The following is a 27,337-nucleotide window of genomic DNA, read 5'->3' as shown; positions in this document are numbered from 1 at the left end:
GAAAAATAGATATTTATATGCAATCCTCAGGAAACGTTGCCTGAGGAAGACCATGTTTGGTCGAAACGTTGCAATTGTCCAGGAGCTTTAATCCAGTGTGCGGATATTCCCATTTTTTCTTTTTCAATGATCCTATGACTATCCGGCACCTGGCCTAAAATAGGCACTGGATGTGCGCACAACTACTCTGTTTTTCTGTTCAAGTAAATGGAAACATAGAAGTTTGATCAATTTCCAGAATATTTTTGAAAGCGCTGACTGACCTTCTTCTCAGACACAGAGGAGCTTGGAGATTTTCTCGGCTTCAGTTCAATCACTAACCTGCGGAAAAAAGAAGATTTTACAGTAAAAGTACAATTAAAACACCACCGCACCACTCTGGTTGTGTGTTTGTGTGGAACTCAAATGTGTTTGTTTTTTTGTCCGATAACTCCGGCGTTCGTCCTTAAATCTTAATAAAGGCCATGCAAATTTAATCCATGTAAACAGGGCCAGGTGAGTGGACTGTGGAGGATGACTTATTCATGGAGGCCTATCTGACCGAGGCCTGCTCACTGCAGAGTGAGGGGGTGGGTGTATGAGTGTGTGTATGTGTGAACATGTGTGTGTTTGTGTGTGTGTTGAGGGGTAGGCTAATGTGTGTCCAACCGCTCATCAGGCTGATTGCGTGTGAATGTCACCATGCTCAGATGCTGATCAACACCGCCGAGGATTACAGGTGGTGGAGTCAACATGAACATGTGCAGCAGGAGGCAGTGATGTGTGTGTGTGATGTGTGTAATGTGTGTGTGTGTGTGTGTGTGTGTGTGTGTGTGTGTGTGTGTGTGTGTGTGTGTGTGTGTGTGTGTGTGTGTGTGTGTGTGTGTGTGTGTGTGTGTGTGTGCTGACGACCGTCTGCATCGCAACATGCACAAGAAAGTCAAGTGAAAAAAACAAGGACGACTCATGCAGGTGAAATCCTCTGATCACCGTCAGTGAACCGACCTGCTGCAGTCGCTCCACTCTGCTTTGTGAATGAGAAATAAACAAAAAGGACCAAACAACATAATAATTATTTCAGCCAATCAGCACCAAAGTAAAGATGGAAATGGAGCTGGAGGGAAAAGATGATAAATCTGGTGCTTTTGCCAAAGAAGGAGAAGGAACAGTCACCCAACAAAGAGTCGGGTAAAGACAAGAAGACGGTGTCGTCTGAATGGTCCAATCAGAGCTTCAGAACAAGAGCACACGTTCCTGCAGAATCAGATGCTGCAGTTTCAGGGCCTCTATCTATTTTCACCAGCACCACATAGCAACAGGAAGTCCCAGGAGCCAATCACAACAAATGTAATGAAGGGTTGATTCCACCCAAATACTACTTTACCTTCTGCTGTGTCCTTTGCAGTCACTGGATCTTGACCATGGATGAAGTGAGGTAAGACACAAAAGCTCTGTGGACACATCCAAGGTTAAACTCATTTTATATTATTAGATCTTTTTTTTTGATGCCCTGAAGAAGGTTTCTAACCGAAACATTGGCATAAAAATAAAACAATTTGCAAGTGAGGAAAAAGTGTGCGGGAGTTTCTTCACCAGCCCATCTCACTCTCCTCCGACGCACCTTTTGTCAACCGGTGTGCAAAAGTGTTTCAACTGCATGTTATAGAATAACAAACAATATGGACAATGAAACAATAAGGAAAGAAAGGAAATCTTGCAGTTTAAGGCCCTAAGTGGCTAAAACACGATGCAGACATTTAAAATAGCTGTTGGTTTCATTTCCAGCATGCAATGCATCATGGGATTGGGCTGGGTCAAGAAAAGAAAGCTGCATTCGAAGGAGAAAGTTGAGCTGCTGTGATGCAGTCGTTGTTCAAACGCAGCCCCTGAATTGTGACTTACACTAGTTTATCTTGCAGTAGCAGAAATTAATACTGGAGGAGCCGGGAATCAAACCACCGACCCCCTGACCTCAGTGGAGGCCCTGCTCTCAGATGGAGAACAAACATGTTTCTCTATATGTAGAGTAGCCTAACTTTTAACAAACTACTGTAATATGAACTTAAAGGGAACCTGCATCAGTCTGGAGCGAATGAAGAAAACAGAAACACACTGAACAATAACACTTATAACAACACCAGCAACAACAACCACAACAACAACAGCAGCAGTGAAGGTGGAGGAGAACTGATACATCAGTTAGAGAAACAACCGCGAAAAACAGGGAGCAGAAGGAGAAGAAGCGCTGGCCCCAAACTGCCAACATCTCTCACCACTAAAAACACCTGGAAATGAAACGGCAACATGTCAGACAAGTAGCTCCTCTCTTTCACCCGCTCCCTTTAGTTCCTCTCCGCTCCATCTCCACCTCCTTTTTTTTTTTTTCTTGCTTCGTCTTCTCTGTGACGGCTCACACCGCTCTGTCGTGGAGCCATGAAGGGGGGGTGGTGGTGGGGAGGGGGCTGCCTGCCATGACAGCTTCAGCACTCCGCACGGCGCCGGCGCTGAGTCTGCACTCCTTCAACCACAAAACACTTCTTCATTCTGTTTATTTCTCCTCGTCTTTCTCTTCCCTCTGCTCGCTATTAAACGGGCTAAATGAGGACATGCTTTTATAAGGCGGGGGGCTTTGAGTGTACCCCAGTTTAAGTTACATCGCAGAAGAAAGAAAGAAAGAAAGAAAGACAGAGAGAAAGAGAAAGAGAAAAAGACTTGGTATACCGGAGCTTCCTGTTGCTTTGACAGCCTCTGTCACACGGTGTAATTGAATTTAGACACTTTCTGTCACTCTGTTATTCTTATTCTACATTTAATTGAGAAAAACTTTTACCAGGTATGTGCAGCAAACTTCTACCAACACGTACACACAACTCTACTCACCGGGAAAAACAAGAGCATTAGACTGTTGTATATATAGTAAATGGTTAAAAAAAGAACTGAACTTCTATATACCAACATTTACCACACTAGAGGTCTGGACTGTTTGTCCACAGACGATGACCTTTGGCTGGAGAAGCAGCTGATCAATAACATCGACGACAAAGCTTAAAGGTCTGATGTAGTATAAAGGTAGACGTTGGTCTACGTTTGTATTAAAGCTCCATAAAGGTAGATGTTTGTGTTAAAGCTCGTAGATGTTTGTGTTAAAGCTCCATACGGTATAAAGGTAGATGTTTGTGTTAAAGCTCCATACAGTATAAAGGTAGATGTTTGTGTTAAAGCTCTATACAGTATAAAGGTAGATGTTTGTATTAAAGCTCCATACAGTATAAAGGTAGATGTTTGTGTTAAAGCTCCATACAGTATAAAGGTAGATGTTTGTATTAAAGCTCTATACAGTATAAAGGTAGATGTTTGTATTAAAGCTCGTAGATGTTTGTGTTAAAGCTCCATACGGTATAAAGGTAGATGTCCATGTGTAGTGTGATTATAAAGCAGCTCTAGGTTCTATATTAATACTGTGAAAGTATCAAAGCCTCAGTCCACAGAGAAATGCACACAGCCTGTATTCAGAAACTGAGCCTTAAAACCAGCCGTCAGGACTTCCTGTCACTTTGTGATGTCACAACAAAGCTGCCACCCCAAAGCCCTGCCCTCTCACAACCTGGACCCACCATCATCCAACACTTTGTAGGATTTGGTTTCTCTGAGTGTTTTTACCTGAAATCTGCTCTTTCTTTCTTTCTTTTTTATCAGATAATTCAAAAAAACCAGTCAACCAATCAGAAGAGAGGATCTGCTGCCACACAAATGTACAAATCGCTGCTCAGTGAAAAGAGTTTCCATTTCCTTCCTTGTGCGTCCACACTCTTGACTCTTGGTCATTCTGCTTGACAGACGTGACAAGAGCCCGTTAGGAAACTCCACACACACACACACACACACACAGACAGACACACACACACACACACACACACACACACACACACACACACTCGGTCCTGTGAGATGTGCATCAGTCCGGACAGTGTGTGTGTGCCTCTGGGTCCAGGTCCTCGGTGTGTGTGTCAGGCTCAGTGACACCTCAGTCACTTCAGCTCTGCAGCCGCCGCCACCGTCGCTGCCGTCGACACCACGAGTGCCTGCGCCGGCATTTTGCAGCTCCTCCACCATCATCTGTCTGACACCGAACACACACACACACAGACACACAGACACACACAGATCTTCTCCCCTCAGGACGAAGAAGACGACGACTCACTGAGGGAGACAAACAGCTCGTGATGGGACGGCGTTTAAGGTGTCACGCCGGTTGACAGCGAGCGACACACATAACGACGACGGTGTTTGATCCACGAGTCCAGCAAGTGTTTGAAGTTCAGTGGGAGTCGGTGGAGCTCCAGAGGGAGAGGAGGAGGAGGAGAGAGGGGGGTTATGGGTAACCATTTCAGAGGTTTGCTGACACACACATTTCTGAAACATCAACAACGACGACAGTCCATCACTTTTTCTTTTTCTTTTTTGCGTCTCCACAGACACTTTTGTTGTGTCGTTGTTTGTTGTTTTGCAGCTCACGTGTTGTCAAACTGATGAAACCGTTTTATGAATTTGCAGCACGTTTTGTTTCTTTGCATGTGTGTGTGTTGTTTTTGCTGCAGCATTGAGCCCTCAGGGCCACCGTACAGTACATCAGCCCTGAATCCAGCCAGGTTTCTCAATAAGGAAGTCAGAGTTAAAGGACAATTCCGGGCAAATTCAACTTTGGGCTGTATTTTCCTAACATTTTAGGTCTAAAAGAAGGAATCTGAAGATTTTCAGTTTAATTGCTCCTGTTTTGCGGTAGTTGTGTCTGTCCCCGCATCGCCACGGCAGCGATGAATGGGAGCGGATGGAAGTTACATCCCTCAAAGCCGCAATTTATTTCCACAGACAGCGTCAGATGGCTCCTCAAACATGCACCGAGAAGTTTATTTACTTCAATCAAGCCGACATGTTTGTAAAACTAGATCTAATTCAAAGTCTCGCAGAGTCTCGCGCAAGACCCATGTTGACGCTCGGTGTGTTCACGTGCAGTCGGAAGCTCCCGTTTGTGTCATAAACACAGGAATATCAACTCTTGTCTTGCTTGAAGTAAATAAACTTCTCGGTGCATGTTTGATTAGCCATCTGACGCTGTCTGTGGAAAAAAAATTGCAGCTTTGAGGGATGTAAACAGCCTAAGCAGCGGAACTTCAATCCGCTCCCATTCATCGCTGCCGTGGCGATGCGGGGACAGACACAACTACCGCAAAACAGGAGCAATTACAGTAAACTGAAAATCTTCAGATTCCTTCTTTCAGACCTAAAATGATAGTTGAATTTGGCCGAAATTGTCCTTTAAGAAGCTTCAGACTCTGTTTTCCATGTTTCAACCAATTATCAATCACAGAGTTTAAAATTCTGATTCATTTTTACAAAAATAAACACAATGCTTTAAATAGGAAGTACTAATACTGTATCATTTCTCCTGATCTAAAATCCTGGGACATGAAGTTTGTCGTGCTGCAAAATAGAAATGTGTGTGTTTTTTATAGGTCACGTTCAAACTGAAGACTGAAGGGATGTTAGTGCACTGTGTCTTTGATGGTGTGTGTGTGTGTGTGTGTGTGTGTGTGTGTGTGTGTGTGTGTGTGTGTGTGTGTGTGTGTGTGTGTGTGTGTGTGTGTGTGTGTGTGTGTGTGTGTGTGTGTGTGTGTGTGTGTGTTTGGCGCAGGAAGTGAGTCTGTGGTGTGGCTGCAGGCCAGGCTGAGTGGAATAATTGATTGCCGATTGACCCTCCACTGCCACTGAGGACAGTCCTCTCCACTGCATTACAGCACAGACTCCTCTGGTCAACAGCATGTGTGCAGCACCGCCATATACTGTATATGTGTGTGTGTGTGTGTGTAAAAATGTGTGTGTGTAATCGCTCTGACCACAAACCGCAGCCACAAACCAACAACTATTATTATGAAAACGAAAAGGCCTGAACGACCCATGACACATAAAAACAACGACACACAAAAAAAAAAAAATGAATGAAGGTTGAGAAATAATGACTGGACAATTCAGACAGAAACGCTGATTCACACACACACTCTCTCACACACACACACACACACTGAGAGAGGGAGAGATGGGGAAGTGAGACATGAGGGGAAGTGATAGTGGTGGTTTGGGGATTCAGCAGGAACTCGACCCCTCGTTAAAAGGTCGACTCAGTAAATCTCCTCGTGACCGTCAACAGAAAATAAAATAACATGAAGGAAAATCCTCTTTAACTGGATTTAACTAACGATGAGCTGAAACTGCAACTGATGCACAAATAAAAAACACATATCTGCAGCACAATAAATACACAACTGTACTGTAAAACACAGGTTATTGTGATGCTGCTGCAAATGACGTTGATAACAGTTATTGTTCTGCTTTAAGGAGAAATAATAAAACGTGTGGAGCCTTATGATTGCATTAATAATAACAAAAAAAGGCTTCATTTTACACTTTCTATAGTGGAACGCAGCCTATTTTCTCTGATCGGCTCGCCGGCCGTCCGTCCTCGCTGCTTGTTTAGAGATCAGCACATCATCATCCCTCCTCCTGTGCTCTCATTTATTTATTTGTTATAGTTTGTTTGCCGGTTAGCTTTGTTTATTATTACTGTATTTTCAAAGCACGGGACAAGGTTAGATTTGCTGTTTGGGCATATTTTCTCCTGTGATAGCATGTTTGAATTTGTCTACTCAGCATGCAGCGTGTCAGTGTGTATGTGTGTGTCTCTGTGTGTGTGTGTGTGTGTGTGTGTGTGTGTGTGTGTGTGTGTGTGTGTGTGTGTGTGTGTGTGTGTGTGTGTGTGTGTGTGTGGAGCTGGTGGAGGCAGGGCACATGCTCAGGGGTCGCAGCAGCTCTACGACGTTACCAGTTGCCAAATTGCTTTTTCCTGGGTGAGTCGGGCTGTGGGACCGGTTCAGGACCAGCTATGTGGTGTGATCTCCCTCTCTCTCCCGCTCTGCAGGGGGGAGGAAGAGGGAGGAGGAGGAGGAAGGGGAGGGGGAGGGCTACTGGCCCCCAGGTCACTAACTCAATCACCAGATCAGAAGTAATAATTATTAATACCCTGTGAGTGTGAACAGCACGCAGGTGATTTATCAAAAATGTCGATTACATTTTGCGCGGAGTGACAACTTTTAAAAAGCCCGGGACCGGTTCCCCAGGGAACCAGGTCTAACCGCAGCTGAGCCGAGCCGAGCCGAGCCGAGTCGGTCTGTGCTAAATGAAAAGGCCTGTGATGTGAACTGGCTCCAGGGGAGGATGTTGTTATTATTATTATTTTGAATAATACACACCAGAAGTTCAAAATAAAAATCTATCTATTCTGTTTCCTGCTACTTGAAAGGGATAGTTCAACATTTTGTGCAAATTGGCCCATTTCCATAATCCCTATAGTCATAGCAGTAGGTTCGTTACCTTTAATTGTCGGTGCAAGCTATTTTTAGAACGGCGGAGCAGAGTCGCGAGCTGCTCAGAGCTATGCTATGGAGGCTCATGGGATTTCTGGGTTTCCCTCATCAAACTCATCAAATACACAATCCAACAACTCCAAAACGCTCTGGTGGACAAGTTGTGACCTGCACATTCACCACACTATGAGATGATAACAGAACGTTACCAGACAGAGTTGTTTTAGAGGCAAATACAGAGACTGCTTGATGAAAAACTGCCCCCAACGGATACGCATATCAGCTATTTTGCATGAATTTACCTCTAAAACAACTCTGTCTGGTAACGTTCTGTTATTATCTCATAGCGTGGTGAATGTGCAGGTCACAACTTGTCCACCAGAGCGTTTTGGAGTTGTTGGATTGTGTATTTGATGAGTTTGATGAGGGAAACCAAGAAATCCCTTGAGCCTCCGTAGCGTAGCTCTGAGCAGCTTGCGGCTCTGCTCCGCCGTTCTAAAAATAGCTTGCACTGACAAATAGGTAACGAACCTACTGCTACTGCCTTCCACGTGCGTCTCTGGGCTGAAAAACAACACAAATGTGCCTTGTAACGGGTCATCTCTTGTTTATGACAGATTAAACTACACAAATGGTCATCATAACATTGTATATGATATGTAACGTTATGTAACGCTCTATTGATTGATTTTTCGTCGGCTTCGTTGTAAACAAATGCACATGGCCTCGAGGAGGGTTAGCAAAACAGCGGAAAGCAACCGGACTAACATAGTTTCCCTCTCAGTTTCTGAATACAGGCTGTGTGCGTTTCTGTGGACTGAGGCTTTGATACTTTCACAGTATTAAAATAGAACCTAGAGCTGCTTTATAATCACACTACATATGGACATCTACCTTTATACTGTATGGAGCTTTAATACAAACATCTAACTTTATACTGTATGGAGCTTTAATACAAACATCTACCTTTATACCGTATGGAGCTTTTTTGTATGAACAGCTGAGCCAATTAAGTGAAAACCTGAATGAAGCCACAATTGTTTTCTCTGTCTGTGATGTGGACTCATTTAGGAAAGTGTTAACTCTTCTTTACACCCTATACTGATCAGAAGATAACTGCACGACGAACACCGAGTCTCTACTGTCTCTGCAGATTTACTTATTCAAACACAACTTTATTCAGGTGGAAGCATCGTGACAGCACATTATCAACTAAAGTCTTTGAAACTAGGCCATGAAGTCTAAATGATACCGAGCTGTAGAGGCGCAGAGTCTCTAATTCCTACATATATAGTGAATCTGAGGGTTTTTTTGGAGGTGTGGGGCAGTTTCACAACAGGTGAAGGAGGTGGAGGTCGTTATCAGTCTTAATAAAAAAGGATGCGGATCCATCGGCAGCACACGGCTTCCATCCTCACTGTGTCTGGACTCTGTTTATAATGTGTGTGTGTGTGTGTGTGTGTGTAGGTGGGTATACTGTAGGTAAGCTGAGCCGAAGAGACGCTGACTGTGTTGAATCTCAGCAGCATGCAGTTCCAGACGCCAGAGACACACTGCGCCTCTCTCTGCCTCCCTCCCTCCCTCCCTCCCTCCCTCCCTCCCTCGCTGTATGTTATCCTCTCTCTACCTCTCTACGTCTCTCTCTCTCTCTCTCTCTCTCTCGCTGCTTCACTTGTTTTGTTTCTCAGATGGACACTGCCCTGATTTATGGAAAGAAAAGCCCACAGTGTAGTCACGGTGATCTCACTCTTTCTCTCTCTCTGTCTCTACGGCTACATGCCTGCTCTCTCATTCCACTGCATACCACCATAATCTGTGTATGTGTGTGTGTGTGTGTGTGTTATTAGCGCATACATACACACACATACACACACACTGACTCCCGGTGAGGTGACGGCTGTCACACTGCTCAACGTTTCCTCTGAGTCAGCAAAAACAGGAAGAGGAGGAGAGTGATGGAGAGGCTGAAAGGAGGGAGAGGAGGAGGAGGAAGAAGAAAATAAATATTAAGAGAAAATTACTTCCCCATAATAATAAAAAAAACAAACAGATTTCATCAATCAGCAGTTTGCATCATGAACAGGAACGTGTGGAGAGAGTTGGACTTTAACGACAGAGCGGTTCTGTGTCTGACACAGAGTGGAGCTGCTGTTTCAGTCTCTGTATCACACGCAGGTTCAACGTCTCAGGACGGAGACGTTCAACTCTCAGACTTTGTGCAAAGAGGAAATTGGAGGTGAAACCTGAGATGAACCAGTGTCTTTCTCTCTCTCTCTGTCTGTCTGTCTCCGTCACAGACACAAACACAGACACAAGAAACCATCACGCTTACCAGGATCAGATTTATAAATCCAGACGATCAGAGAGAAACTATACAAAACTATTGTTTCTCTCCCATTTCCTAGCTGGTGTTAATCCTTATCTTCATGTTTATGCACTATAGCCAATTGGATGTTATGTTAACACATCTCCCCTTTGCTGTCTCAGTCCACCTTTCTAGTATAACAATCTGAGCTTTGCTGTTTGACCCTTAGAATTGAGGTGGTGTTCTCCTTGATCAAGTACAAATAAACTCCTACAGCATGAGACATCCAGGACTCTGGTACTTCTTCTTCACCGGCATCACCACAAATTCCTCCCTATAACACCGTCCAACACACCTCAGTTTACCTCACTGATACACTCCTGCACACACACACAGGCTGCACCTGCTCCAGTATAAACATGCAAAACCTGCAGCAGCTGCAGCAGCGTTGTGCACAAGACTGACCTTCTGGTTCTGACCCCGAACACCTTCAGGCCTCAACACACACACACACACTCAGCTGTACAGTCATGGTGAGGTTGAAGTGAGCTGCCCTCCACCCACAGACTCTGACTGCCGTGTCACATCAGCACCAACGCGGGGTGGCATCTTGTCTCAACCCGCTGCTGCTTCCATCCACCCTGAGAGGAGGAGGAGGAGGAGGAGGAGGAGGAGGAGGAGGAGGAGGAGGAGGAGGAGAGACAGAGACCACTTAATGCAGCTTAGACCGTGCACGCATAAACACACACACACACACCGCGGGTATCATGCACAGCTGCCCTATGGACACACTCAAAACACAAAGTGAGAAAGAGTTGTTGCTCCTCTACCTCTGCGCTCGGCGGTGGCAGCGGGAGCAGAGAGCAGGCGGCGTTCATCCATCACCGGCTGATGAGGCGGCGGAGGAACCGTCGCTCCGCCGCTGCTCTCTCTCTCCATCTCTCCATCTCTCTCTTTTTCTCACACTCACTCACTGATACAAATCTGGACATTTGGACTCTAATGTTCCCGCGGAGATCAGAGCAGATTCTCCAGACATCGTGCACTCATCACACACACACAACATCCGGTGTATAATAATAAAACAAACAACAAAACAGCCTTAAATAAAGCGGAGTGACGTCTGAGACATAATTAATCACTGGATTAAACCGGAAACAGAAAATTGAAATTAAATTAGTGAAGAGAATTGATTTCACGTTTTTGTTTTTGCGCCTTTACGCATAAAACTAATAATCAAGACTTCAGGCCTATTGATCAATATGATAATAATAATAGTAGTAATAATAACATTAATGAGAATATTATCAACAGCTTTTTACATCGTGATTTTTGACACACTCCTCATCACACACACATCTACAGTTTATTCAATCATCTGACAGATTTGATTTATTTCGATTTTAAATTTCAATATTTACGTTTTTATTCTTTTTTATGAATTTTATGAAGATTTTCGTTGAGTCGCAGGTTCAACTGTGAAATTTATCTCTGATTTTTTTCCCCCTCTCATAAACACAAATCATTTCATTTTTAACAGAGTGATAAATAAACTCTCAGGTTTATTAACAGCTGATTTATTTCACAATTATTTTTACCCCGTTTTATCATTTTATTCTTTTTTATTTTTTGCTGCAGCGTGTGTGAGCTTTGACCTGAAATAAAACAAAACATAAATGTATGATTCTTACATAAATGTTCTGTCTTGAATTATTTAGCGGCAGGAAGAAGCCTGCAGTGTTTTGTTTTTTCTATTTCAAAATAAAAACCCCTCTCTCTCTCTCTCTCTCTCTCTCTGGGACAATGACGCAGTCCGACAGATTATTTTCGGGACAGAACTTTTTATTAAACATTATGAAAACAAGATTCTCAACAACGGCTCCACTTTGTAGGTTTTTTCCACTTGTTGACACGTCATCATCAGGACAAGTTCATTGAATAAATATAGAAATCATATGTACAGATATACATTAACAGCACTGTGCAGAAGGTTGCTTTCCTTTTCCATCTGCCTTCATTTCTCCCTCTCACTCTCTCTCTCTCTCTTTAATCAAATTATGACTTTATTTTAGGAGTAAAATTACTTTTTAAAAAATCGTTTGTTTTAAATCAAACCAGGAAAATGAAATTGAAATCAAAGACAGTTATAAAGTTAAATCTGCTGTTTATAGGCTATTATTAAAAAAAAAAAAAAGATTAATTTTTAGATTGGTCGCAAGAATGTGATAATAAAAAAAAAAGATTAATCAGAAATTAAAATGATTATTATTAATAATAATAATAACAATCTCAGATATATTTAGCATCGTTTCCTGGTTGTGCGTTTTGAGTGTGAATTGAGTTATTTCCATCCAACAGGTCTCCTCCTTCACAGGCTGAGCATCGGCCACTTCTGCACAATATTGCACATATATCAATCTAGGCAGCAGAAAACACACGAACCAGGGATTTCTTGTTGACAGATTATTAATGCATCGACTTACTCCAAGAACACGTGAGCTCCCCATCCCCCCCACCCAAAAAAACAAAAAACAAAACAATCAAGCATCCTCCCATCTCGTTAAGTTAAGACACCGGGCTGCAGAGTGAAACCCACAGGCCGCAGAGATTTCTACAAAAAAATATTTAAAGTAAAATAAGAAAAAACAGAAATTAAATCATAAGTTTTTTGTTTTTTTTAATCATCGGGTTGGTGCATAGAGTTTTAGCAGCGAATGCAGTCCTTGTCCTTGTCCATCTAATTTTACATCCAGATCAAAGGTCCTATATGAGTCAGAAAACAAAAGGTTTGATCTCTTCTTAGTGCAGTATAGGCTTGCCTTTGACATTACACATGTTCAGTAGGAGGAGGAGGAAGAGGAGGAGGAGGATACCATAGACAATTTGCATGCTGTAACATACAAACATTTTTTTTGTTTTGTTTTGTATTAAGACATTTTCATCGAATTAATCCAAGCAACAAAAGCAGATTTTTCTTTTTAAAAAGAGAAGAAGAAGAAGGTAAAATAACAACAGGTTCTCTGTGTTTTTGTCTTTTTTTTTTTCTTTTTTTTTACTCTACACGTTATTATGTACAAGGTGGAAATAAATACAAGTCTAAAATCTGGCTCAGTTAATCTCTTTTTGTTCGTTTTTTTTGTCTCTTTTTCTTTTTTTAAAACAATAGAAAAAATTGATTGAAAATAGCAGTTAAAGACGCATCCAGGGTTTTTTGTTTTTGTTATAGCAGATTGTTTTGCATTTTTAGTCCGCAGTCCTTGCTTGCACCTCTCAGGGGGAGTGGAGGAGGGGGCGATGGATGGAGGGGGACATTTTTGTTGTTTTTTGCATAACCCAGGCCTTACTGAGAGGAAGAGGAGGAAGAGGAGGAGGAAGAGAGAACCGTGGGCCATGCGTTTCCATACAAGTGGAAGGAGGAAGGATTCTGGGAGATGGACTGAATTAAGGGATTGTGGGAGGGGAGAAAGGGGAGATAAAGGGGAGGTTTTGGGTACCATACATGTCCTGCATGCAGGGTTGTTGCAAATAGAGATGGGGGAGTGGGGGGCTGAGGGTTGGGGGGGGTCAACTAATAGACTTGCAATATTGAAAGGTGTCGTCACGTCGTCTCCAGCCGCTCTGTCTCTGACACAGTCTGAGGAGGAGGAGGAGGAGGAGGAGGAGGAGGAGGAGGAGGAGGAGGAGGAGGAGGAAGAGGCGGTGTATTGCTTTTCTGCTTCTGTTCCAGTCCACTCTTTAAAAATGAAACATAACAAAACAAAAATATAATCATCACCCCCTCCCTTCCTTCCTCCCTCTGTCCACCCATCCATCCTCCCTTCTCCGCCAAAAAAAGGAAAAAAAAGAAAAAGAAAAAAGTTTTAAGACAAAAATCATCTGTGTGAATTAAGACAGTCATCAGTCAGTCAGCTTGGTTCACTGTAAGAAGACTTCCTGACCGGAGAGAGAGCAGCAGTCTATCTAGAAACAACAGGCTACTACGTGATCCCATGTGTCCACATCATCATCATCATCATCATCATCATCATCATCATCATCATGACAGCAGCTCGGCGCTCGCACTAATTCAGCCAAGAAACATCTTTTTTTTTAAGACTTCGGATGCTCGTTCGTTCGTTCTGGTTTAAGATGAAGAAGAGTCTTTTTAAAATTTCTGTCGAGGGAATAATAATAAACTGTAAACAAAATACAAACGAATAGAAAGAAGAATAAGGAGGAGGGAGAGGATGGAGAGGAGGAGGAAGAGGAGGGTGTAGTTCAGTTCAGTTCAGTTCAGTTCAGTTCAGAGTCTCTATGCTACAAACCATCAGTCTCAGTCTCTCTCTGTCTCACATGAAGAACTCGGTGTTGGCCTGTTTCGCGGACGGATCTCTCGTGTTCGTGCTGTAGCTCCGCGTCGCGAGCTTCTCGTACTTCTCTTTGTAAAGATCCCGCTCCTTGACGAGGCGCGCGACGTCCTGCTTGAGCTGCTCCACCTGGCTCTGCAGCGTGCACTTCTCCGTCTCCAGCATGTGCCGCTGCTGCACGCGCTTGAAGCGGCAGGACTGCGCGTAGCCGCGGTTCTTCAGCGTGCGCCGCTTCTGCTTCAGGCGGATCACCTCCTCCTTGCTGAAGCCGCGCAGCTGCCGGTTCAGCTCGCGCACCGTCATGCTCACCAGCTGCTCGTCCGAGAAGCGGTCCTCCAGGCGCGCGTGGTGGTGGTGGTGGTGGCCATGGTGATGGTGGTGGTGGTGGTGGGCCTGGTGGTGCGAGCCGGCCGTGGACAGGTCCTCCCCGACGTACTGCTGCGCGCGGAAGCCCCCCTCGTAGGCCTGGTGGGATGTCACGATTAATAATCACGATTATTACGATTATCACGATTATTATGCACTTTAATTAATTTTACAACACTATAAATGTGTAAAACAAATCAAATACAGTCAGAATAGAATTACATTACTCATTGTTTACACTAAATATTTCAAGTATCTATTAATATATTGATTGAGTGATCCAATTTATAGTCATTGCACATGTTGAAGAAAAAAAACAAGGCAACAAAATGCAATTTGCATCTGACCCCAGTGCATAATATGCAGTATAATAAATAAGAAAATAAACACAAGTGCATGCAGTTAGGGTACAGTAGTGCAATGGTACAGATTAAAGTGCTGTTAATAGTGCAGAGTGGTGTCTATAGGGTCCTGAGAGTCATTGAGATGGATGTGGTTGGTTCAGTGTATATGACCAATTATCAATCCCCCAGGGGAAGTGTTTGAAATATTCAGATCATAAATTGTCATCTATACCAAATGTTTGCAGTTTATTTTAATCGATTTTTGTTTTGTTTTGCTTTTTTTTTTATTATTATTATTATTATTATTATTAAAAATGACACACTAACATTTAAACTCCTACCAATTCAGTGTTACATTAGGTAAATGGACCAGTATCTGTGCATTTACCTTTATTTTTACGCACATCTGCATAAGTGACGGTATTTAGGAATCTTTACGATTAATTAATTGTGAAAACAAGTAATCGTGACATGCCCTACCTGGTGGTGGTGCGCGTGGTGGTGCGCGTTCCCGATCAGGGCCTCCACGGCGTCCTCGGGGGTCAGGTTGAGCGCCTCGGGGTTGATGTGGTGCTGGTAGCTGGGGATCCAGTACAGGTCCTCCAGCTGCGGCTTGTTGTTGCCGCCCCCCTGATTGTTGTTGCTGCTGCTGCTGCCGCTGCTGCTGTTGCTGCTGTTGACCCCCCCGCCGCTGCTGGCGAGGCTCTGGTTGTGGTTGTGGTTGTTGTTGCCCTGCGCGCCGCCGCCGCCTCCACCGCCGCCACCACCGGGGCTCGGAGCGCAGAAGCTGGGCGAGGAAGGCACGGAGGAGCAGGGGGTGCTGATGGGCGTGGAGGACAGCGAGCCGGACGGGAGGCGGTGGCAGTTGTAGCGGTCGGCCTCGGGCGGCTCCTTCTTCACCTCGAACTTCATCAGGTCAAAGTCGTTGACGTACTCGATGGCCAGAGGGCTGTTGGGCAGCTCTGCGCTCATGGCGAGGTCGGTGGCCATGTCAGTCCATGCGACAACTCCTGCCCCCCTCACAGCCAAACCCACAGCGGGCAACAGCGGCAGCCCTCTCCTCTCGGATACAGATTGCGGAATAAAAGCCTGTATGGTTGGTGTGTGTGTGTGTGTGTGTGTATATATATATATAGACACACGTAGCCTACGCACACGCCCGGCTGCAGCAGCTAGGGCCGGAGTGGAGTGGAGTGAGTGAGTGTGGTGGGTTGTGGGTGGAGGAGGAACTTATTAAGCCTGCTCGTCCCTAAGACAACTTCTATATATAGTGGCGTGAATATACGTATGCATGTAAATGAACTTGTACACCTGCCAGTTCGCCTTCTCCGTGCGCGCTTGCTGCTCTTGTTGACAACTTATCCCGGGTCAAATGCAGCTTTAATACCAGGAGCCCCCGGGGCGGCTGAAACCCGAGCCCGCGGTTGAATTTGGAGACACCAACCTGTCTTGTCCTCGCTTCACCTCTGGAGTCCACTTGCCTCCCTGTGATTTACTGTCCTCGCTTCTTTTTTCTTTTTTTGCTCGATCAAGTGACACGAACAAGATTTCTGCGTCTCCTCCTCCCAGCAGCGTTACAAATATTTTCCAAGCATCCTTCTTCTTATTCTTCTGCGCCTCTTATTGCTGCTGTTTACAACTTGAACATGAAGTCACTGCAGCATGGCCCGGATTTAAAGTTTCTAACACACTCTGAGTGTGTGTCTCTGTGTGTGACAGTCACAGTTGCGGTGCGCAGGCGTGCGTAAAAAGCGTGCCAAAAAAAAAAGTCCCAGGAATCCAAACACGGAATGACACGTGAAGAAGTTTTCAAAGTTCACATGGATGTTTTTGAGCTGCAGGGAGCTGGTCCACAGTCTGGTCCCCTCTTCTTCTTCTTCTTCTTCTTGTTGTCTTCACTCCAGAGATTTAATTCAAGCAGCGTCTAATACTCACAGGTTCGATCCCCTCGGTCCTGGTCCTGTCCCCCTCCTCTCTTTCTCTCTCCAGTGTGTGTGTGTGTTATTATTATTATGCAAGAGGAGGTGATAATAAAATCCGCTCGGTTTGTTTCTCTGCAGCGGCCTTCCTTCCTTCCTTCGTTCGGACTGTTTCTGTTTCTTAGAGCTTCTCGGTGCAACCACGTAGTGTCACTGAGGCGCCGGCTGCCAGTGTGCACTTATAAAGACAGAGAGTCCCCCCCATCCCCACACCCCCCTCCGACCCTCCCCTCCCACACAGAGGTGCGACGGGCCAATGGGAGGAGGAGATCACAGCGGAGAGAGTGGGGAAAGAGAGAGAGAGAGCGAGACTCTTGCTCCGGCGGCGGTCGTCGCTCCGAGAGAAGCCGAGCGAAGCCGAAGCCGAGAGAAGCCGAAGCCGAGTGGGAGAGAACAGGTGCAGCAGACCCCCCCCTCTAGTGACCGAGCAGATGCTACTGCAGAGCGGTCGGAGTAAGACGAGAGCTCCGCTGGTTTCTCAGAGAAAAAATGTTTACTCGGAAAAGAGAAACACTTTAGAAAAGCGGGCACCGGTTATGTAATTGTAGAGTTGAGTTCACATGCGTTGTGTTTTCAGATTTCACAGAAAGAGAAAATCACATCCAGCTCGTTAATTCATGGTAAATGAACATGTATTTTGCAACTTATATTTAAAGACCATAATAACTCACTGTGTGGTTTATTCTCACTGAGGCTTTTCATCATCCCATACAGCAAACCTGTTTAAGATTTCTTTAAAATCACTTTGAGACTATAGTGGTTTTCTCATTTTGGCTTAGTAGTAAGTGGCTTAGTTTGTCATTTCAAAATTTACAAAGTATGCGAGGAACCATAAACCGACTAATCCAGGAGGAATTTCACTGTAACTTTGTTTAAAAGATGTCTTTCTGTCTTTCAAATAAGATCCAGACTCAATCAAGTGTCGGTGTGATCAGATTCAACACACGAAGTTGCGGCAAATAGGAATAAAATATAAACTGGAAATTAATATGTAGATTAAATCATGAGGATTAGTGGATCAGTGCATTCAAATGTGATATACAGTATAAGAAGCTATTTTTTTTAAATGTTGGTGGTTTCTCTGCAACACAAGACACATTATGAAGTAAACATTAGGCTATTTGAAATTAAAAGTTTATAATACAACACATGCAAGTCTTTTTTGACATTATAGGTGTGTGTGTGTGTGTGTGCCTTTGTTATTATAGTGGTGATATGAAAACTGTATAAATCTATATCAGATGTGTTATAATAACCCAGAATCTTGTTGCTACTGTCTTAAATAGCAAGAAGAGTTTAAATAAAAAATAAAAATAAAAAAAAACTTTATCGACTCAAAATGTGTGTTTTTATCATCCTTATTAAATAATCAATACCTGCCTGCTGCTTCCTCTGTGTGGACTAAACTTCCGGACTAACGTTCATCTCGTGTCATCTTTGAGGCTATAATTATCTCCATCACAATCTTTTCTTTGATTAGATGTGTTAACAGCAGCTCGTCAGGTCTCATGAGGAAGCCCCCCCCCCCCCCCCCCCCCCTCCACCACCATCAGAATCTATCAATCACTGATCGATTTAAGGCCACGCGCCCCTCTGCCAAAAATCAATCCGCATTTCCGCGAGGCTGTGTGAGGAGGCCTCGTCGTGGTGCGCGCGGGGTTAAGTATGATTGGATAGTCCCCGGTGGTGGTGGTAGTGGGGGGGGGGGGATCTACAGGGTTTTCATTCGCAATTAACCACAAATTGCATCTCGACTCATCCTCGCGGATCGACGGATAATTAAGCTCCGACTGGCGCGCGCGCGTCTCCATTCTGGACACATATGTCTTTTTTTCTCCTTTCTGGGGGGGGGGGGGGGGGGGGGGGGCGGCTTTCATGGTGTGTGTGTGTGTGTGTGTGTGTGTGTGTGTGTGTGTGTGTGTGTGTGTGTGTGTGTGTGTGTGTGTGTGTGTGTGTGAGGGAAATCACAGCGGAAGGTTGAGCAGGATGTCGATACCGGTGATAAGCATCATGGGAGAAGAGCTCCTGTTGTCCTCCTGGGTCAAGGGAGGAAGGAAGGAAGGGAAGAAGGAAAGAGAGAAGGAAGGAAGGATAAAGGGAACGAGGGGAGGAAAGAGGAAGGGGAAAATGAAGGAAAGATAGAAGGAGGGAGCGAACAGATTGGGTCAATTGGGTCGAAAAGGAAGGAAGTAGTAAGGATGAAGCGAAGGAAGGAAGGAAGGAAGGAAGAAAGGGAGGGAAAAAGGATGGAAAGAAAGATGGAAGGAAGGAACAGATCAGGTCGATTGGATAAAAAGAGGAAGGAAGAAGAAATGAGGACAAAGGGAAGGAAGGAAAGAAGGAAAGGAAAAAGGATTGTGGAAAGAAGGAAGGGAGAAAGGAAGAAAAGAAGGAAGGAAGGATGGAGGAAGGGAACAGATTGGGTCAATTTGACCCAGAATGACAACAGGAGGAAGGAAGGAAGGAAGGAAGGAAGGAAGGAAGGAAGGAAGGAAGGAAGGAAGGAAGGGAAAAAGGATTGTGGAAAGAAGACAGGGAAAAAGGAAGGAAAGAAAGAAGGGGGAAAGGATGGAAGGAAGGAACAGATCAGGTCAATTGGGTCAAAAGAGGAAGGAATGAAAAAGGAATGAGGACAAAGGGAAGGAAGGAAAGAAGGAAAGGAAAGGAAAGGAAAAAGGATTGTGGAAAGAAGGAAGGGAGAAAGGAAGAAAAGATAGAAGGAAGGATGGAGGAAGGGAACAGATTGGGTCAATTTGACCCAGAGTCCCATCTACACCTCCACCCCCTCCCCTCCTCCCCTCTCCAGATCTGTGAGTGATATATCTTCATACAAAGTGCCGATCCTCAGGAATAAAAAACGCAGAAAAAAACAGGTGGTAATAAGTTTGAGTTGGTCAGATGTGAAGAGGAAAACCTTGCACAGCTGCTGAGCTTCACTTCCAGTCCGAACTGGCCATGAAATACACCCCCAACCTACCCCACCCCTCTCATCCATCCACCCCATCCCACCTGCCCCTGCTTCAAATCTGCTGGCGAGGATGAAAAGAAAAGAGTGTGAGATGAAGGGACAGGAAATCATATCAAGGTATTTGAAGTTTAGGTGCGCTAAGTCATTAGGAGAGGTTTTTTTTTTTCTTCTTTTTTTTTTTTTTTTTATCAAATAAGCAGGAACTGGCCGGCGAACGCCAAGCTAAGCAGTCTGCATTGAAATGGCACAGTTAAGTAGATCTGCTGTGGTCCATTCATTGTCAGGGGAAGGGGAGTGTCTGCGGCCGAGGGCTTGAGACATAAATTTTTGAAGTCAGGGTTTTCATTGTGCCTTTGCATATTGGGACTTCGCTGCAAGTGCAGTTCTACCGATTTAAGCACAAAATGGACATCAGCAAGGTGGAGGATCGACGGTGGGCTTTTAGAGCCGGGGGGCTCGCTAGCCGGCGCCAGACCAAAGACACCGGCTCCACGAGGTGGCTCAGGGTTATCTGAGGCCTGGAGGGTTTTTTTTTTTTTTTTTTTGTCATGGCCGTTAAGTCGCTGTGGAGGAATCAGCTTTAATTGTGCAGGGATGTATCACACACACACACACACTCCTACTTTAGAAACCAGGAGTTTCACCACACGCTTCTTGTAGAGAAATCATGTTTGTGGGATGAAAGGTGTTTGGTCTCAAAGAGGCGGGAGACGTGACAAACACGACGGACAAGGCCGAGCGAGAGAAACCACAAACTGAAACTTCCAAAAAAGGCCGAGCGCGGACGTCGGCGCTTTTTAGCTGCCCGAGAACTTTTTGGTGCATTCAGTTCACCGAAGTAAAAAACTGAAATCTGAGAACAGAGACTTTTAAAGATGAAGCTGGAGACAAAAGTTAAAGCCCCAGTATGTAACTTATTTGGCTTTTTATTAGCAAAAATATCAAATATTGCTTTCATAAATACGTATTTCACTGAAGTGGAATCACACCCGCATACAAATGAAAGCCTTCTCGTACCTTAGAATGAGTTGTTACAAGTCGTTACAAATACATAAGTGGGCGACGCACCGAACCGAGGAGGCCATGTTGCATCGCCAATTTTTACGTTGAGTAGCAGCGCGACCGTAGGTAACCACGGAAACTCAGCGGAGCTGTCGGCTCGGCCTGTTAAAACTGTCACCACTGTGTAGTGTGAGGAAGGACGGAGGCACTGGTGTTGCATTCAGGTGCAGTCAGGCAGACGGCCGTCTGCAAACCAACCGGATGTCATTTTACTCCACCAGAGAAAGACGGTAAAACGTGGGTCAGGTAAACAATACGACATCACCATGACAACATATTGTCACGCCTGTATTGTTTTGCCTCGTGCTGGCGGACCACTTGTTTACATAGACGCTTGTTTATCCTGTTACTGTACATGCAGTGTCTGTTGTCTGTCTGATGTCTGCCCGATTTCACGTGAATGCAACATCAAGAATACGTTCAGATATGCAACCGCACCGCTAGATGGGGGGAATTCCTACATATTAGACCTTTAAAGACCGAAGCATATGACACCTGAGCAGATAGTGAACGACGGAGTGGACACAGTGCGGGTCAAACATCGGCTCTGACATCAGAAACATCTGAATCGGACAAGATGATGGACGAAGAAAGAGATGAATGTGTTGGAAGAAGAGGAAGTCGGCAGGAGGAGACCGACAGACCATCATCGCCTTCAGCTCACCTGCTTCGGTCGTTCTGTGACGTTAAAGCTTCACGATGCGTTCGGTTCAGTTCTGGTTCAGTGTCGGTTTAACTCGTCTCTGGATTGAGATGAAACAAAAGGAAACAAAATGGAGGAAAGGACGACAAACTCATTATTCTACTTCTGTCGGTTCGTCCATCATCGTGTGTCACCTTAAAAAGAAGTCAGACAGGTTGTAAAAACAACTCTATAAGGACACAATGGCATATATAAAGATCTATAAGGAAACATGAGGGTGTATCTTTATCTGGAGGCAAATAAAAGCAAACCTGATTGGTTGGTGATGGAGGGAAGGGGAGCAGAAACCAGGACAGGAAGAGCAGTCGGTCAAAGTTGAAGCTTTGAGTGGGCCAATAAACCGTGATGGATGTTTGCAGACGACACGTCAGGTCATAATTCTTACCTGGAGGTTTGTTTACAACCCGTCTCATTGACGTCGTGTTGCTCTTTTCAGATCTCAGATGTAAAATGTTAAGATTTAAACCGACTGCGGATGTGAAAATTAAAAGTTTGTTAGGGACATTGGTGCAGGAGTGAAGGGGTCGACTCCCGGGTTGTTAGAAGAGGTTTTTTGGAGGAAAGTTGATTCAGGATGAGCGACTGGTTTCAGATAACAGACGTGGTATTTGCTATTTCACACAGACGATGTCTACAACTACATTTTCCGTTTTCAAACAACCTGCTGATTTCGAGTAGCGAAAACTGAGACTTTTGGAAACTGCAGACTGTGATTTAGTTTGAAAACTCTGGCGTTGTCGTCTGGACGACCGAAAAACTGAGACTTCGTAAACGACAGACGCCCACAATCGCTCTCTGATTGTCTCATCTGCAGGGATGTTTCTAGACCAGGGATACCCAAAACGTTGATTGCGATTGACCAGTATCTCATGTGACATTCAATTTTTCTTTCCTGTTTTAAAAAAAAAATCTGTTATATAGATGTATATGTATATAACACAGATAACAGCATGATATACCTCCATAAATAATGGAGGTCGTTCATTTTGACCTCGTCATATTAAAAGTAGCTCACAAGCCGAAAAAGTTTGGGCAGCTCTGTACTAGACTCTCTGGAGGCCCCAGGCAGGAGGCACGTTGAATCCAAAACCAAAAACCCAAAACCATTGATGATTCAAACTATGCACAATGTTCACACACAACCATTGGCAACACCATGTTGTCCTTGATACGGACCGATGCCAGCCGTCACAGCAAGATCTGTTGCAACGCCTCTGCTCATCTGCATCGACTTCAAGAGGTGGAAACAAGGTGGTTAAGTGAATTTTTGGGTTTGTAGCTGTTGATCAGTTAAATTCTGCATTTTCACTCTGGAGTTATTTGCTGTTTTGCAACATCTGCTGCAGAAAAGACACAATCTACATCCTGTTTACTCAGGCATGAACATGTTTTCAGGTGTGTTAGTGTGCACTGAGTTCATTTCTAGTACGGAGCTAAAACACTGTTTTAAAATGTAACTAAATGTATTTATAATTGGACCCTTTTAACTCCATGTGTTCCTTGATGTGTAACGTGTCTTTCATGTGTCATCTGTCCCCGGTCAGAGTTAGTTAAGTCCATGTATCACACTCTCTGTTTAGATGAGCTCAGTGTTTGAGGAGATAAATCTTCCACCGAGGAAGAAAAACTCAACAGGAGAAAAAAAAACAAACGAGGATTTTGAACCTGATCCTCACACACAAACCGGCTCTCATCAAATCCCTCTAACTCACACAGTGTGTGTGAGCCAAACACACACACACACACACGATGAAGAATCACAGTTGACCTTTCCTTTTGTCTGTGCGAGCCTCGGCGGACGGATGATTCCTCCTCCTCCTCCTCCTCCTCCTCCTCCTCCTCCTCCTCCGTCTTCTCCTTCTCTCCGTCTCGTGCGCTTTTACTAAAAATTGAAATATTGATCTTAATTAGAGTTTGCCGAGCTCAGCAGCTCGCGTTGAGGGTTTTAGACAAGAGGCAGCAGACATCTGTCTAAGGCACTTATGTCTTCAGCGCAGGCAGGAGAGGAGCTACGTGGGTGAGGAGGAGGAGGAGGAGGAAGGAGAGGGAGAGAGGGATGGAGGGAGGGAGGGAAAAAAACGTGTGGTGAGAAGAGAAGAGTGATGGCTCCCTGTCTCCTGCCTTCTCTGAGAAACATGTCGAGCTCTCCATCTCCGCTCGCTGCTGTCAATACATCTGAGAGAGAATGGAGTTGAACACACACACACACACACACCCTGACAAGATGTTTTCAGCAGAGTTTAAGTGGCAGCCTCAGCGACAGTCTCTTTTGGTGAAGGTTTCTAACTTGCTGGTTGACCATCATCGGCCGACTGGTCTGTGTTGTGTTCGAGGTCTGGTTAAAAAGAAAATGCTGAGAAAGATGAAAACACTGAAGAATTGGTTCAACCTGCAGGATCAGCAGCTGTTAGCCTAAAGCAGCTTAGCACAGAGGGCCACACCTCCACCTGCAGACGCCTCTGAAGCTCATCAATCAACTCATCAACTAAAAAATATCATTTATTTTCTGTGTTGGAACTAGTTGGTGACAAAACTCTGTGTGTGCAGATATACACTGGTGTGTGTACTTGTACAGCTATACATGTGAGGACCAGTTTGAGTTTTAAACCATCAGAGTGAGGACATCTTGGGAAAGTGAGGACATTTTGGCCGGTTCTCACTTTCTCAGACCCCTTCCAAGGGGTGTTTGAGGGTTAAGACTTTATAATAACTAGGTTATTATAATTAGGTTTAAGTTAGGTTAAAAGTAATGGTTAAGGTTAGGCATTTGTTTTGGATGGTTAAGGTTAGGGTAAGTGGCTAGGGAAAACATTATGTCAATGAGTGTCTTCACAAAGATAGCCATACAAACGTGTGTGTTGTGACATCTCAGCTGATGTTGTGTTGCTCCCCAGAGTTTCATACAGGTTGTTTGTCACCATGGCGACACCTCTGTTAACCTGTATGTATGTTAGTATTGGCTCAGCACTCATAAACAGTTTAATAATTAATAAAAGTTTCATTAGTGGAGGCCTGACCTCTGCATTTCCCAGAATCCTCTCTGTCACCATTTTGATCAGACAGAGAGACAGGAAACAATGGATCAAAATAAAACTAAATTAAATAATTATCTAAATCTACTAAACAGTCATAATTACCTACTGTTTCAAGTCCTGTCTGTATTTTCCAGTTATTTCTCTTCTTTCATTTTTACTTTTTTGCTTGAATCAGCTCAGAGTGAAATGTGAAAATAGTGGAAGTCAAATCTGTTCTAATGTTTTCTAATCTAACTTTAACACCAACAAACATGATGATGGGGGGTGGGGGTGGGGGGACATTAAACCATCATGAGAGTAGGAGCCCACAGTGTCTCACCAGATGAGCTGTTGGTTCAGTGTCAGCGTCCAGCAGAGGTTCAGCTCCGTCACAGAACTGATCCCGGTTCCCGTCCAGAACAACGTGTTGAAATCAGCAAGAGGCTCAGAAATTATTCAATTTCCCAAATCCATGTGAAACATTACAGTGAAGGTGTAGTTTTTAGCTTGTTAACATGTACATTTAGTGCTAAAGGGATAGTTCAATATTTTGGAAAATTGGCCCATTGCCATAATCCCTATAGTCATAGCAGTAGGTTCGTTAGGCTCATGGGATTTCTGGGTTTCCCTCATCAAACTCATCAAATACACAATCCAACAACTCCAAAAAGCTCTGGTGGACAAGTTGTGACCTGCACATTCACCACGCTATGAGATAATAACAGAACGTTACCAGACAGAGTTGTTTCAGAGGTAAATTCATGCGAAACCGCTGATGCGTGTTGCCTTCAGGGGCAGTTTTTCAGCAAGCAGGCTCTGTATTTACCTCAAACTTGTTCCGTTATTATCTCGTAGCGTGGTGAATGTGCAGGTCACAACTTGTCCACCAGAGCGTTTTGGAGTTGTTGGATTGTGTATTTGATGCGTTTGATGAGGGAAACCAAGAAATCCCATTAGCCTCTGCAGCGTAGCTCTGAGCAGTAAACGTTAGCGGCTCTGCTCCGCCGTTCTAAAAATAGCTTGCACCGACAATTAAAGGTAACGAACCTACTGCTATGACTACAGCGATTATGGCAATGGGCCAATTTGCCAAAATGTTGAACTATCCCTTTAATTATGGTTTTTATAATGTGACATTGTGTCATTTACTTGTTTATCTTTGCAGTCGGTTTCTTGTTTTGACAATATATCAATATAAAAATGTGTTTTATTTGAGGGTTGTGTGTTTGAGGTGGAGATGAGATTTTAGGGATTTAAGCAGTGTCAAAAGAAGAATTTTAATCTCATCTCTCACAGATGAAAAGTGTGTGTGAGATTTAAGACTAGGGTTATTTTAATGATTTACTTCTGCATGCACATGCGCACACACACACACTCACACACACACACACACACACACACACACACACACACACACACACACACAGCGTGATGTGGATGAAGTCACCGTGTGCTCATGTGTCTTTAAAGTGAGGGGCACTGCTGCTTCTGTCACCACCTTCCTGATGAAAACTCTCGCAAACACGCTCGGGTCATATGACGACATCGCCGCTCCAAGACTGGCACACACACACAGACACACACACACACACACACACACACACACACACACACACAGACAGGCGAGAAAATCTCCCACAGCACTGACTCCACTTGTCGAACAGAGTGTGAAACGACACAGTAATAGTTCATCTTTTTATTTGTACTTCTTAAAACTTTTTACAAAACCTGAAGAGAGAAACGTGTAAACATCCAAACTGATGTGTAAACCTGACTCTGTGTGTGTGTGTGTGTGTGTGTGTTCAGGCCCTGAGTTGATAGATTACAGAGGTGTAGTAGGACACAGAGAGAAAAGACCAGCCAGGACAAACCTGAGGCTCAGAAATCATTTCATAAGTGTCGTTCACCTCGGCGGCTGCAGGTCCGTCAGGTCGTCTCACAGCCGCGGTTTGATCTGTAGCTTCTTCTCTAGAGGGGGGAGGGGAGGGGTGGGGGCAGAAACAACAGGAAAAGAGGATGAAAAGAGGGTGTGTGTAGGGGTGTGTGTGTGTGTGTGTGTGTGTTTGTGTTTCCTGGTGCGCGACCGACTCTGATCTGCTGCGTGTTGTTGGATCCTGCTGAAACGCTGACTGATGACATCGCAGCTGATGAGTAAATGAGGAAGAGAGCAGGACAACAGGGATGGATGAAGGTGTGTGTGTGCGTGTGTGTGTCTGTGAGTGTGAGTGTGTGTGTGTGTGAGTTTGCAGTGTGGCAGTGATACATTGCATCAGAGCTAATTTATGCAAAGTGAAGAGGAGCTCGTTTGGCTGAGTTCCACCTTTAATGAGGCTCCGGGCGGCGCGGTGTGTTAGCGAGAGAGACCACAGCGTCATTAGTAATACTTAAGAGCACAAAGCAACCGGACAGAGGCGGAGCACAGACCAGGATGCTGTGTGTGTGTGTGTGTGTGTGTGTGTGTGTGTGTGTGTGTGTGTGTGTTTAGACACAGAGGAGCTGGACTGTCCCACTGAGTGACATATTCATCAGAGTGGACACAACAGTGTAGTAGATCCTCATCACAAAGTGACGCCGGCTGCTCAGATGAGTTGTCGTCGAAGTAACACAACTCTTTCTGGACGTGTGTGTGTGTCGTACAAACACACAAAGGGATTGTTGTTGGGGTTGTGTGGCCCAATGAAACAGTCAAATATCTATTTAAATATTTGCTTCATGTTGTTGAATATTTTAACATTCAAACAGCTCTTTCCGTCGGTGCTACATTTTTTTTTTCCAGACGATGAACAACCGTACGCCGACGCACAAGTGTGAGACACCGACTACGTTCGACAACCTCACACAAATGACCTGAAC

At 44.5% G+C, this 27,337-nt stretch overlaps 3 protein-coding genes across 3 annotated transcripts in view; all 3 read right to left on the bottom strand.

Moving 5' to 3' along the window:
- LOC310984522 (PH domain leucine-rich repeat protein phosphatase 1-like) overlaps positions 1–27,337 on the bottom strand; it is a 146,197-nt gene that overhangs the window by 6,734 nt on the left and 112,126 nt on the right. The window lies entirely within an intron of this gene.
- Positions 13,539–16,254, bottom strand: mafaa (MAF bZIP transcription factor Aa). Its single transcript, XM_083969799.1, has 2 exons — positions 15,239–16,254; positions 13,539–14,513 (listed from the first exon to the last, which is right to left on the bottom strand). The coding sequence occupies exons 1-2, from the start codon at positions 15,746–15,748 to the stop codon at positions 14,031–14,033; spliced, it is 993 nt and encodes a 330-aa protein (XP_083825925.1). The 5' UTR covers positions 15,749–16,254; the 3' UTR covers positions 13,539–14,030.
- The window catches only part of zc3h3 (zinc finger CCCH-type containing 3), a 74,677-nt gene continuing 73,630 nt past the window's right edge, over positions 26,291–27,337 (bottom strand). The window contains exon 12 of the mRNA XM_083969744.1: positions 26,291–26,452. Within this exon, the coding sequence (XP_083825870.1) occupies positions 26,421–26,452 (32 nt within the window). The 3' untranslated portion in view covers positions 26,291–26,420. The remainder of the gene's footprint in view (positions 26,453–27,337) is intronic.

This window comes from Trachurus trachurus, assembly GCF_905171665.1.
Source record: "Trachurus trachurus genome assembly, chromosome: 4".
NCBI classification, from domain to species: Eukaryota; Metazoa; Chordata; class Actinopteri; order Carangiformes; family Carangidae; genus Trachurus; species Trachurus trachurus.
Note: the sequence above shows the minus strand (reverse complement) of the source record. Positions and strands in the feature narration are given on the sequence as shown.

Excerpts from the sequence above, each read along its gene's own strand:
- mafaa (XM_083969799.1), bottom strand. The coding sequence starts at position 15,748 with ATGGCCACCGACCTCGCCATGAGCGCAGAGCTGCCCAACAGCCCTCTG. Across the intron at positions 14,514-15,238 it reads ACCACGCGCACCACCACCAG|GCCTACGAGGGGGGCTTCCG; the intron begins GTAGGGCATGTC and ends ACATCCCACCAG.